General features: G+C 34.5%; 2 protein-coding genes across 2 annotated transcripts in view; one reads left to right on the top strand and one right to left on the bottom strand.

Moving 5' to 3' along the window:
• LOC108740940 (breast cancer anti-estrogen resistance protein 1) overlaps positions 1-9673 on the top strand; it is a 48269-nt gene extending 38596 nt beyond the window's left edge. Inside the window, exons 4-6 of the mRNA XM_018475480.2 lie at positions 7485-7771; positions 8152-8436; positions 8626-9673. Of these exons, the coding sequence (XP_018330982.1) occupies positions 7485-7771; positions 8152-8436; positions 8626-9565 (1512 nt within the window). The 3' untranslated portion in view covers positions 9566-9673. The remainder of the gene's footprint in view (positions 1-7484; positions 7772-8151; positions 8437-8625) is intronic.
• A 1190-nt stretch (positions 9674-10863) lies between these two features.
• Positions 10864-13430, bottom strand: LOC108740931 (N-alpha-acetyltransferase 11). Its single transcript, XM_025976191.1, has 3 exons — positions 13282-13430; positions 12618-13036; positions 10864-11214 (listed from the first exon to the last, which is right to left on the bottom strand). The coding sequence occupies exons 2-3, from the start codon at positions 12884-12886 to the stop codon at positions 11049-11051; spliced, it is 435 nt and encodes a 144-aa protein (XP_025831976.1). The 5' UTR covers positions 12887-13036; positions 13282-13430; the 3' UTR covers positions 10864-11048.
• Positions 13431-13896: the final 466 nt, after the last annotated feature.

The raw sequence follows: 13896 nt of genomic DNA, 5'->3' as shown, positions 1-13896 counted from the left end.
ACTATGTTGACGCTATCTGTAGAAAATTCCTACATTTTTTGAATTTAAAAATTTTCTGTAAAATCCATAAGAATATTGACTTGAGAAACTGAACCCACAGCAATAGCTACCTTCACGTGGTAGATACGCAACCCAACAAAACAGAAAGTTCATGGTGATGAGTATTCTGTCGAAACCGTCAGGCGTGTGTCGCGATTTCGATCTCATTGGATCTCGTCAGCACGCCGCAAACAGCTCCAATAAAATACAGGCCAACTTTACCTGCTGTCTTTTAATAGTTTATTTATGAAATGTAAAGCAAGAAAAATATGGATTTATCTACTAACAACAGAAAGGATTACTACAGGAGCTTATTACATGTTATTCGGAGTATCTACTAAGAGCACATGAAGCAAAAATTAAAATTTTTCAATTACTTATGATGGAAATATGTGGCACATGTCTTCTGAAGCGGCTTTAGTTTTATTAGTTATTTATTATTTAATATTTAACAATACGTTATATTGATCAACGACTGTCTAGAAGCATTCGGGAAGACATCGCACTCGTTAGATTCGGATCTACCTACCATAATCTAAGTTTTCTTGTGGCACCATTAGGCAGATGCTCAGGCTCGTCTCATTTTTCTCTCCCCATCGACCATCATCCACTCATTCCTACAGTTCCTTCCGTTCTATCCACCGACTTTGCACTAAGTCGGAGGGACTGAACGCCCACCAGCACTCGTTGCTTTTGAGAGTGAAACATCAAAATTGTGTCGAAACTATCAAACATAAATATGGGCGTAGATGAATGAATTAGTCATAAAATATAAGTGTAAAATGAACGAAGAACTACACTTTACGTAGGTAGTCTTTTCTTGGTATAATAAAATCCATTCATTAGAATCGAGGAGTTTTTCTTGAGATTTTAGAGACCCCTGATAATTCTACAGGGCTCCTTTCTACAGGTTAATTTGTGACCGAATCGATACGAAGAGATTTATGCTCTGGTAAAAGTAGCACAATGATTGGTTTCTTAAAAATATGCAAAGGTTATATGTAAATAATGATAATGTTGATTTGGGTTTCTCTGTAGTCGTGTTAGTGAGTATTATGAAAATTTCAAATGCCATCTCCTGAAACAGCAAACAGTAAAAACCACATGAAAAAAAAACGGGGTCTGTAGGAATTTTTGCCGAAACCACTGACACAATTCAACTCGCGATTGGAAATCTGTTTCTTGTAAGGCTTGCGCTCGCTGCAAATGATAAGGATGCACTAACTGTACCTTTAAAATCTCGCGGTATTTCTCGTGCGCTACTTTGAGGGTTGTCTCTTGTCTTGTATGAAATCAAGGCGATATAATTCGGGCGTCGACATTCACGACCTTCGCATGTAGGATGTATATTACCGGTATCTGTGACTGAAGCACGATTGGACGTTAATTACTATAAAACAATCAACATCTTCATTGTAAGAACTTGACGATTTGAAATTGCTGCTCGTTGTTTTGTAATGCATTTCTGTGTAGACGGTTTTTCAATAACTACCGATCCGCATGTTCGAAACGTTTTTCTGTTTACTAGAAACTACATTCTCTACGAAATGCGATAGAACTTGGCGATAAAACTGCATGAAGTCATGAGTAGTTGTACATTTAGAGTCCTTCTAATAAGGTAACATCTCCATCTTGGGGAAGACAAACGTAGTCGGCAGGTCAGGCAAATGCGAAGAGTAGACAGACCATAATATAAACGGACGCATAAAACACAACAAACAACACGTTCCATTCCTTCTTTTCCTTCGCATTTCGTGACCTTTCTGGGACCGACAAAGTAACAACAATCTGCCTTTATTTGTCATAGTTGGGGATAATGGGCGAGAGTAGACTCCATATTAAAGCTTCACAAACAAACGAATCATAAAATACGCTGGATCATTTATCAACAATCAGTGGCGGTTCGTACTTAATTGAATCAAAGTGTTACAAAAGATTTTGCTGACATTCAATTATATTTTCTTTAAATCAATTATTTTTGAATGATTTAAAAATTTGCTAAACTGCAATTAGAAAACAAACGCCCATATTAGCATAACTTTGTTAAATCATGAGCAGTGATAGAAACAGTCCTTATCAATATAGACGTGTACACAAATCAATTTTAACTAGGGAATAATTCATACAGTTGATGCATTATTACCATCTCAGATTTGCAGTTGTCTACTAATTATACTATTCACCCTGCTATGCTGCATTAATTATGTACTACAATGATTTTATCAGCGAACTCAGATCTAGTCTTTGTTTGCTGATGTTACCTACTTGGTGCATAGTAGTCTGGTAGATGTCTGCATAATAAAAAAAAATAAATATTATACAGAGTGTAACATAAATAAGTGCCGATCTTGCAGGTGGTGATAGAGCTTATAAAAACATGAAAATTAAGTAAATGTTTGTACGTTCGAATGTTCACCGTTTTCGAGGAAAACGTAGTTGAAAGTACAGGTAAAGTCAATTCCTGCCCTGGTTGATAAATGCGGTTCGCAACGCTACATTCAATAACTGCTGATTACTAGCATAAGTGTAATACCATTTGTTTAGTATTCTTTTTGCTCATGTATTGTTTATTTGTTAGGTTAAATTATGTGTGTCAGGGTGTTTTTGTTAACAACCAACCTGTAGTAGCCGTTCATACTTTTACTGTTTAACCCTTATGCAGTTCAATAATCTAATTCAGCAAAACAACATTAATTATTAGTGTAGGTCAGTCACTGTAGAACAGCTGTTGTTATACTATAAAAAAATACAAAAAGAAATAAGATTTCAACGAAGTCAACCCCCCAAATAGTACATACGCAATAGCAGATAACGTTGGCTCCTCTCAGTGTGGCAATTTTTAAACAAACAGTTGCTGCATCCTTATCATTTGCAGCGAGTGCAAGCCTTGCAAGAAAAGTACTACAACTCCTCGTAGCTTAGTAGTAAAGTACCGGTGCGTAAAACCAGGGGCCCGAGTTCGATTCCCTGCAAGGATGTGACACAGCAGCAACAATTTTTCCTCATTAATTTAAGATTATCTGTAGAGAGTAAAGTTAATTCAAAAATAAATTCATTATTGCTTAGACAAGGTAATAATCAGCGAACGTTTTACCATTTACTTTATTGTATGAGACACTAATGATGTAATACCGTTTATGAAAAATACAAGAATTAACGTAATTTGAATTCACAAATAGTCATCCTTACAGACCTATAGAGATACATATGTATACATTGGATACTAAGTAATATATTTGAATGGAATCTAAGAATTTCACTATCAGTTCAATAGCAAACAAGAGTGAGATTGGTGAAAAATACGTTAAAAACTATGATTTGGATTTTTCTGATTCTGTACGATCATATAACAATATAATAGTTTAAATTAAAGTTAAATACAATACAATTGCTTTTCTCATCAACACAAAACACTTGGTAGTTTTGCGCACCAAACCGGTAATCTCTTAGTAGTTTGTAAAAATTATGCAAATCTGGTTCGAATGCCAAGAAATTGGTATATCTAAGTACTGTGGGGCAGCCCTGATTCTATCTAATACCAAAAAAAAAAAAATACAACGTGTACAACACTCTACTGAAGAGAAACTTCTTCAAACATACCGGGATAGGGGTTAAGGAATTGACTTCAGTGGCGTCGTTTGGTCTATAGAGTGTAGGCACACATACACAAACACATACAAATACATTCATACATTTTTTTAGGGCTACACTATACATGCCGGAGTTGCCTATAACGAACGTTGCATTGAAGCGCGCTCGCAGCTCAAGCGATCCCCACTACGAACTCGACTACGTGGCCGAGTAGAGGGGGGACATCCGTTGCATGATTTCGTTACATAGGAACTCGCATGAAACGAACTTATCCTACCGTGTGTAAAGAAGTTTCACTTCAAAAAGCATTTTTGTCGCCCCCGTCCCACCACATTTGTGTCACCCAGTGCTATGACACCTTCTGCTCTTCATCTCACTCTGCGTTACTCATATTTATCGTTGTCAGTCTAGGCTTAGTTTTGATGACCCATAAACGACCTTTTTTGCACTCCTTTCATTTAAACACACGCGCATGCACGCACCCATCCACACACACATACACACATGCACTTTTAAATACTATTTTGGGCCGGTTACCGGGCATCTGGGTATTTATGTGTACACAAAAGTAACATTTCATCTGGTAACGAAGGCGTCAGTGGACCCATTCATTGCCAGGGCAATCGATAGAGCCGGGACGCGTCGTCGCCATGGCAACATGGCGGATATCGCAGTCACCATACGAATTAACAGCGTTTTATGTGAGCATTCCGAGGCCCCACGCTGTCTACTTTCTTGTCTTTTTTCACTTTACGACGTTTGCGCCTTGTCATTTTATCGGGTCAGTTTTTTGTTGTGATCATATGAGCAGTAGGCAAGCCCCAACGGTGGTTGTTTTGTACTATTAGAGTAGTTTTATCACTTCCAGACAACATGTAAGTAAAATTTAAAATATACTGAAGCACCTCATAAAGCAAATTAAAGGACAGTCATAGATAGAGATTTACGTTAGGTATTATCGTATTTAACGGTTCCTTTTTTATTAAAACACCACGCTACCTGACATTGGATAACTTAAATTGGAATTTTGAGCCAGATTGCAGCTAAATAATTAAAAGTATATTAATATTATACTTGTATAAGGGCTTTTTCTTTAGATATTTCGAAATATTATTACATAAAAATACAACTTTGAATCAATTACAAGACCATAATACTGTTAGTTGATTATTTCGTTTTGGTCACATTTTGTTATGTATCAATGTTTGGATTCCGTAAATAAGGCTTTTTTTTTCATGTTTCTATACCCCCCAGACGGGGATTGTCAATGAAGTAAATACTTCACTAATGAAGTGGGTACTATATTTTATGCATTCCATTCAGCGCATCCAAAAAGTACCGGGATGGTCGATCAGTAATTGAAAAATTGTTGGATATTAAAAGGCGACATTCGTGACGGGTGTAGCATTTATTATGACCTTGAAAGCTATGTCAAGGCCCATAAGGTAGCAGCGTCTGCATTTACTTTTAGATGAAATTTTCACTGATTAATGGATAGTGTCAAGGAGCGATAGCGATAGGATACTGCCAAGAAGTGTTTGGTCAATATTTTGAACACTCGATAATCGAACGTTGCCTTCACCTCCCAAAATGAGCTTATTTAATTGCCTTCTTGTCTTTGTGTAGTGGAACGTGTTCTTTTCTTGTCTTCATTGACTTAGAAAAATTGATCTTAAAAACCGTCCCGCTATGTCCTCGTTTTAGGTCTTGAATAACCTGATGACTGAATGTTGGTAAAAGTGAAGATACTGGTTTTTATACTCTGCCGGTGAATTTCTGATCATGGTAATTTAATAACACTTTTGTGAATCTGTAGAAACCTCTTCCAGGTTCCGCCGTGGTTGGTTAATTTTCCTTGACGATTCGCTGCTTATGTTAGCATCTTCATCAAAATAAATCTAGTGACTGAAGAAAAAAAAACTTTAAAAACTTTTGGGTGTTTTATTCCTACCAGCCACTTATGCTGATGGGCGGGCAGTCCCTCTAGACTACTCCGGAAGGTAGGGCGGAAAGCCCTCTTCAGCCTCCATTCAGGAATCATGGGAATGGTTGGGTGGTGGTTCGGGTGAGGAAGATGAGACGGACGAAATGAAGACAGAAGAGAATGAAAGATTATCTGTGGAATATTACTGCTCCAGCATTTGCCTAAGTGATCCAAGGAAACCACACAAAAACATGAACCAAGGCAGACGGACCCGAAATCGAACCGAGGTCCTCCCGAATGCTGAGCAATGGCCTAAACCTCTAGGCCATGCCGCTCAGTGGTGACTGAAGGCGTTGGCTTTTCAATTTAATCCTGTCTATTTCGCAGTTTTTTTTTCGATATGCAATGACTATCACTCTTGGTTTCTCATCAGAGGTTGTTGTGACTGGTCGCTCGTTGCGAGTTGCTGCGGTTTATTGCTTAGAACTTATACCAGTTTCCAGATGCTAAGTTTATAAACGTTCTCCCTGATGAAATTGTTGATATTTTTCATTATTTCGATGGACTCTCGAATTACCCATAGAAAATAACATTGGTTCGTCACTACAACCTTGAAATCAATCCGATGTTCCCTTGTTGGTTTATATGCTCACAGCTAGTTTTCTCCAATCTAAAATCTATTTGGCGTTCTCGTACCCTACATGGTAGATGTTCAACCTATGTAGCATTGACCACACTCACATTTCTGTTGGTAAACTCATATAGTTTGCAGCTTTGCATGGCGAAAGCAGTTGAATCATCTTCTTGACAGATCCATATTGTACCCCAATGAGTGTTTATTGAGTGTTCACCTCATTTTATGATATAAAATAAGACTGCATAAGCAAAAATCAGACGCGGCAAGATCTACACAGTACACTGGATGTGATAAGACCTTCCAACCCAATTTTTGAAGCTTATCCTGGGTCAACTGGGGTCGGGGTTGTTATGTTGAAAAATGGCCCCTTTTACCAAGGGCCCACGGTGTTTACTCCTGATAGCTGGTTTAAGTATGTGTTGAAGCATCTAAGAGTAGTTGTGATAATTTTATGGCATCCAAGAAAAACGCAGTAGACTGAGTGAGTTCTAAAAGATGGTCAGCATCACTTTAAGTTGAATCTTGAACATTTTGTGAACGGGAGAGCTACTGTGTTTTCCTTCCGTACAGTGTCTTCTGGCTTCAGGATCGTACTGATAACAGACCTCGTCTTCCTTCAATCAAACTTGTTTGTTTTAAGTCTCAATCCTCAATAACGACGAGAAGTCAGAATCTTCGACTAGGCGACCTTAAAAGAGAAAATGGCTACCTGTTTTTGATACCTTTATGAATTTTTGCGCTACTAACCGATTTTGTCCGCATACATGTAATTTCTACGATTTTTCTCTTAATTAAGTTGAGAAAGTGCAGGGAAAGATTTTTCCATGAAATAAACTATTGCATCTGGACTATATTGACGAACTTATATAGTATGAAATAAATATATTAGCCGAGTACAAAGTTAAATAAAAGTTGGTAATCTTGTGCTGAAAAAGATAATTGGACAAGTCTATATATAAACTAGAATCGAAAAAAGGATGGTTTATGTGAAATCGTTACATTATATAATGTGGAAGAGCTGTCTCTGTCTTTTTATAAAAAATTGGAAAAACGTTTTCTATTAACATCTTTAAAATTGCATGAAACATTTCTTTCCATTTGACAGATTCCAATTAAAAATATTTCGTGTTTGGGATAAGTAAGGCATTTGCAAACGGTTATTAATAAATTATTATATAGAGTACTTCCTCAGTATTCTCTTAATTTTGTTTAATTATTTAAATATCTCACCCTTAAAAGCGTTTCAGTTACTGTAAATTCATCCGAATAAATAGACTCTTTGTTTTGTTGTAGGTGCTGACCCCTAAAAAATACAACGACGTTTATTTATACGACGTACCACCGAGAGCTGTACCTATATCGTATGACGTGCCAGGATCTGTATGTTACGACGCCCCACGCAGCTGCTCCCGATGCTCACCTGCACCCTCTTGTGCGTCACCAGCTAGTAGGGACTCAATAGACAATAGTTACGACATTCCCCGACCAACCATGTTTCCTTCTGGACATTCCCTATCATTAACGCCATCTAGTTCTGCAAGTTCCCTTACAACCGTTGATTCACTTGGCTCGTCAAACAGGTATGATACTCAAATTGGATAATTTACCATTATTTCATTCCCGTTATTAAACTTACTATAGGTTAGGAGGCTATACTTTTTGTTTTACAATTACTGTCATCATTTCATTTCATACGGTCTTCAACCCCAAGACGCATCTTTACTTCTTCCCATCTTGAGCCAATCTTCGCATTTCTCAATTGACTATTATATATTAATTTAAAACTATGATATTATATGACATATAAATTGTATTACTAAAACGTATCAATTTGGCAGATTTTTAATAAAATAGGTTGAGGAATTTAGGTTACCAACAGAACGTAGTTCAGGCACCAGTAATTATAATAAATATCATCCTCAGTAACTTTGTAAGTAAAGAATGTATTTTTACTTTTCAGAAATAGCATCAGTAATATGCCTGACTATGATGTTCCTCGATCTCATCCTAAAGGACCGCAATTGGTCCTTAGTCCTCCTCAAAATGAAATATACGATGTTCCTTCATCTAACCCTCAACTAAAAGAGTTACCTCTAGAATTAGGATCAGCGTTGGAAATATTAGAAAAGCTCCAGACTGAAACGACAGCTTCAATTTCAAAACTTTTAGGATTTGTAAGTCCACACTGGAGAACCAAAGAAAAATTAGAGGCGAATATAATGGATATAAAATTGTCTGTGATCAGGTAATTACAAAATGATAGATACATTTATAAAGAATAGAAAAAGTATTAATTTACCTCTTCAAGTACGGCTTCATCAAGTTAGTTGATCGTTACCAAACAATGCATCCATATCAAGAATTACTGTTACTTTTTCATTGCAGTATTTTTAATAATTATTTTTTCGGAAAGTGATGAATACATTTTTTACAGATTACGAACGTCGCTGCGAGATCTCATGGAATTTTGCGTTGGTGCTTTAGGAAATGCAACTCGTGCTTCCGATAAAAACTTGGCCATTAAAATAACCCCTCTTGTTGGTGCTCTTCAGGCCTCTGATAAATTAGTTTATGAAGCTTCCAACCAGTTACAAAGTATAAATTGGTCAGTAGAAGCGTTAGCTCAAGGAGAAGACGCCGACAAAATAAAACCTGATGCTTTAGAACAACTTATAGCATGCGCTAGAGCTCTTACAGAAGACGTGCGGCAAGCAACTTCCTTTATTCAAGGAAATAGCACGTTACTTTTTAAAAGGAACGTTTCAACACCATTAATAAATAATAACGAAGAAGCGCACGACGATTATGATTATGTAAAATTGGAATCGAAAGAAGAAGTCGCCAAAAAACAAGCAGATATTCGGAACTGTTTACCAGATAAACTTAAAAAGGGTTATGATACTCTTGTAAAGAACGCTAATGAGTCGGCGATGTCTGCTGATGCTAAAGGCATAGAGATCATGGACCAAGACGACAAAAAAATTATTCTGTATTTCGCAACACAAGCGGTTACACATCATAATAGTTTAACGCAGGCAATCGATGCATTTTTGCAAACGGTAGAACATAATCAACCGCCTAAAGTTTTCTTGGCACACGGAAAGTTTGTAGTGTTGAGTGCTCATAAAATGGTGCACATAGGAGATGTAGTTCATCGAAATATAACGAACAATGATTTAAAAATGCGAGTATTAAATTTCGCTAATGCACTCTCAGATGCACTTGCGAGCAGTGTAAATAAAACGAAACAAGCCGCATTGCAGTTCCCAAGTGTTACGGCCGTTCAAGAAATGGTCGACGCTGTTGTGGATATATCTCACCTCGCCAGAGACTTAAAACTGTGCTTATTACAGGCTGCACAACCATATATTTAATTATTTATAAGAAACGCGACGTAACAAAAATACAATAATTCCGCCATTGTTTTGGAATGACCGTTAAAACGACAAATAATTATTTACACTAATNTTAATACGTAATTATTGAAATTCTATAAAATTATTATAAGTACATTAATTTAAATGCAGGTGGACCCATTAATAGAGTGGGTTCTGCTTCTATTTAATGGGACTCGCCTGCATTTACATTTAATATAATGTAACAATGTACTTTAATAGTTTTATTGAATCTTCATAATTACGTATTATATAAACTTTTTTAAATTAGAATAGTATAAACTACTGGGAAAGGGTGAAGATGTTATGTTCTGATTGCATTTATACCTACTTTTCTTCGTAAAACCTTTAAATCAGCCGCATGTTCAACGTTAGGAAAGTTTGTTTGTTGTTTCTATAATGCATTTAATAATTTAAACTTGGTATTTTTTACACCTCAGTCGGATTTTTTAGTCATTTATTTCCTGATTTTTAGTAAAAAACTAGGAATAATGTAACCCTCTACCGGCTTCGCCGCAGTCTGGTAAAAATTACCTATCAAACTACTAAAGACATATTGAATACATAAAATGAAATACATGCAATAAAAATCGGCCATTTTGTTTTTTTTTGTATTTTAAAGAATTTTATGTACCCAGTAACACTCGCATCATAAGGTGAATCTAATTACATATAATTATTACAATAGGTTGAGCCGTTGAGTAGTTACGAGGGGTCGTTGAGTAGTTACGAGGAGTCGTTGAATAGGAACAGATACATACATACAAGTCAAACACAACTCTCCTCCACAGTCGGGTAAAAAAGGTAAGTAAAACATTCAAACTCAATCCGTAGTTAACCAAGTAAACCAAAAATTTGTTTCTTTTTGAGTTCACTTTGCTATAAACGAAAGGAACTGTTGCTACTAACAATATAAGGATCACACTATCTAACGTGAAGGAAATGTACCTCAGTAGTGGTCATTTTGTACGGTCGCGAGATGTTAACAATTATCGCCAATCTACAGTAATGTAAGAGATGTGAGAAATACAGTACAAAAACATGACATTTTTAGAATTTCGTATAAATATGTTGTATCAAGTAAACTTTCTTAAGTTTCCAAATTTGTTTTGCTTTTCTAAACACCCTAATCTAAAACTATTCATATTAATCTGGAATTTTATGAAATGCCAGAGTATTATTAGTAAAAAAATGAATAAAAATGCAAGTTACCCAAGTGTTTATAAGCCGCTTAATCCCTATTTGACTAGTACTACTAAAACAATGATGTTATTTTAAACCATTAATTTATTTAAATTTATTGGCAGTTTCAATTTATGTTGCTCACAGAGTATATGTAGATATATGTGTGTATTATATATAATATGTATATATTTTTAAGCAAAGGTAGACTATTATAACTGATAATTAAAATTTAAAATGTAGATACTGTAAATACGAATTATTTATATGTACATTTTAACTACTCTTCAGGTTTATCGTCTTTTTTACCATCCCGCTTCTTGATTTTCTTGGCAAATTCGGACAAATCTCTTCTCATAGAATAAGCATCTTCCCCGTCAGCATAGTATTTTGGTTCGATTTCAACAGTCTCAAATTTCAAAGCATTTTTATATAAATTTAAAGGTAATATAATTCGAAATTTATTGTAAACTACTATATATACAGATTATTAAAAAAGACAATGATAGGGCTGTTTTAGAATTCGGAAACGGTTAGTAAATTTTAAACTGGTAGGATTTTGGATGTAACATTAACGTTATCTCACAATGAATCGCTTGAAATCAAATGGTACTACAATATGTAAACTGGTAGTTATAATGGACGTTTAATCACATCATAAAAACCCTCATTTGTGCTTTTCATGTACGAATAATAAGTAATTTTAAAAGTTTATTTTTGAAATAATTTTATTAATATATTTATTAATATAGACATGTTTACAGTAAGGTACAGTTCCTTATACCTTACAATTCAGTAGGTTTTTGTAAGGAGTTGCCTATTTTGTAAGTAAAACCTATTTCTGAATGTTTGGTAGCAGTTGCCAAATAGGAGGAAACATACAATTCATACATATATAGGTAGCTAAATAAATCAGTGTAAAATTTGTTAATATTGAACAATTGCCAAAATCAAAAAGCTTTAAATAATTATGTACTATAATTAATCAAAATGTCATTAAAACATTCTGATATGCATACATTATGTATTTGTATTTTTTGTATACTTGTGTAATACTTTTTTGTTGCAAGATAAATGCAGTAGTGAAAATATTTTTATAGAATTATGTTTAATATAGGTACGCGTAAATGTGTAATTTTAAAGACTTAAATGCATTTTATTAAATTTTAATTTGTATTTTTTGTTTAACTATACTGAAAATGGCGTTATTATTACTTGTTCATTTTATATTAACAGTTTAATTTCGACCGAGGTACGAAATAACTGATGGATATTGGTACTTGTTTACTCCAGCGACCACACATCCCGTTTTCTTGAAATTTTGTTATGTTGTACAGTTGGTTCAGCGTGCTGATTAAGATGTATGTTGGTCGCGAAAAACATTTCTTTGCATAGTTTTCCAAGTTTAAATAAATAGCATAATTAAAAAAACTAAAAACCCGACTGCGGCGTAAAAAATACCAAGTTTAAATTATTAAAAACATATTTACCAACTCAGAAGTACAAAACAAGCAGATAAGACAAAGAGAGTTCATTACATTTTCCTGACGTTAAACATCATGTGCATGATAAGTGAGTTACACGACTCATTTAGACGTTTTACTAAGGAAGGTAGGTATAAATGCAATCAGAACATTACATCCTCGCCCTTTCCCACCCTGTCCGATAGTTTATACTATCNAAAATTCACAAACATAAAATATGAATTTTGCAAGAAATGTCAGAATTATTTAAGCCACTGAAATAAACTATATGAAAACTGACTTACAAAGAAATAATAGACATAATACAATAAGAAAATTATAAAAACATTGTATGCACAATTTAACTATTACTTTCAGATTAGTGCAAAATGTTTAATATACCTAAACGGCGATAGGATCTCTTTACTGCCAAAGAAGTAATATGACCATGTTTTAAATCTTCATTGTCTTCTTCCATTTTGGCTAAAACATATCCAACAATATTTCCTTTTTCGTCTTCAGCAACATAACTAAGTTGAGGCCAACTCAGTCCATGATAGAAATAATATTTCATTTGATAATTTTCTGGTAAACATAGCAAATTGCAATGTTGCATGTTCATTAAATCGTCAGGTTTAGCACAACGAATATTCATTTTCAAATATTAATTAGTCACGTCTAGCTTTCCTTGGTCTACTTCGTGTTTCTTGAGAATTAGTTAATTGAGAATTACCATTCAGAGTCCCCAACAATTCTCGTACAAAGTTAAACCTTGATAAGAATGCTTTCCAAACAATATACCAACCTAGGATAAATATGAAAGCATGGTAAATAAGTTTTGATGTTTAAAATAAGGCGAAAATAAATGTCTTGTTTACCTAATGCCACTAAAAAAAATACGATTACAATCGAAAGGAATAGAGACAATGCAGCCAAAACGTATTCTTTCATTTTTTTTTTAACTACATTATAATATTTTAATAAAAGCAAAGAGGAACCCACTTGTCGATTTAAGTACTGATAAACTTAAAAAAATTACGAAAACCCTACCTTGAATAATTTCGAAAGAACAGATTATTTTCTAACCTAAACTACTTTAGTTCTTTATGTTCTTGTCATAAAGTTCTAGTTTTCTTTATAGGATAGCTTCATAGGTTTTCTTATTAACAGAAATTTATTAACTTCTCTATGGGCAGACTGAATGAAAGTATGATGAAATGTCAACGTTGCCGGATCGTGTAATTAAAAATACAAAACTAAAACCTAATATAAACATAAAAGCAATGTTTCCGAAATGTGAGCAAAGCATGCAGAATGTGACAGGGCACACTTAAACCAGATAAGTGTAGTGTCAATAAATCAGGCAGAAAAATACAATGCAACTATGCATTCGATCAGCTATGTATCAGAGAGCATCCGTATTGTCACTTCATGGTATTGTATTTCTATTGTACTTTTTGTTCATGCATTGTTTATGAATTAGATTAGATCATAATTAGATTAAATGTGATTGATGTGGTACAAGATGTTTATTAAAGATAACCAGTAATAGTGTTTTGCCTTTCTGTAAGGATTTTATTATTTTTTTATATATGTGTAAATAAATAGTAGTTCGAAATGTGAACGAAAAGATGTACATATAGTGTTCGAAATGTATATTTCTTT

The sequence above is a fragment of the Agrilus planipennis genome, unplaced genomic scaffold (assembly GCF_000699045.2).
Source record: "Agrilus planipennis isolate EAB-ADULT unplaced genomic scaffold, Apla_2.0 scaffold274, whole genome shotgun sequence".
Lineage (NCBI taxonomy): Eukaryota > Metazoa > Arthropoda > Insecta > Coleoptera > Buprestidae > Agrilus > Agrilus planipennis.
Note: the sequence above shows the minus strand (reverse complement) of the source record. Positions and strands in the feature narration are given on the sequence as shown.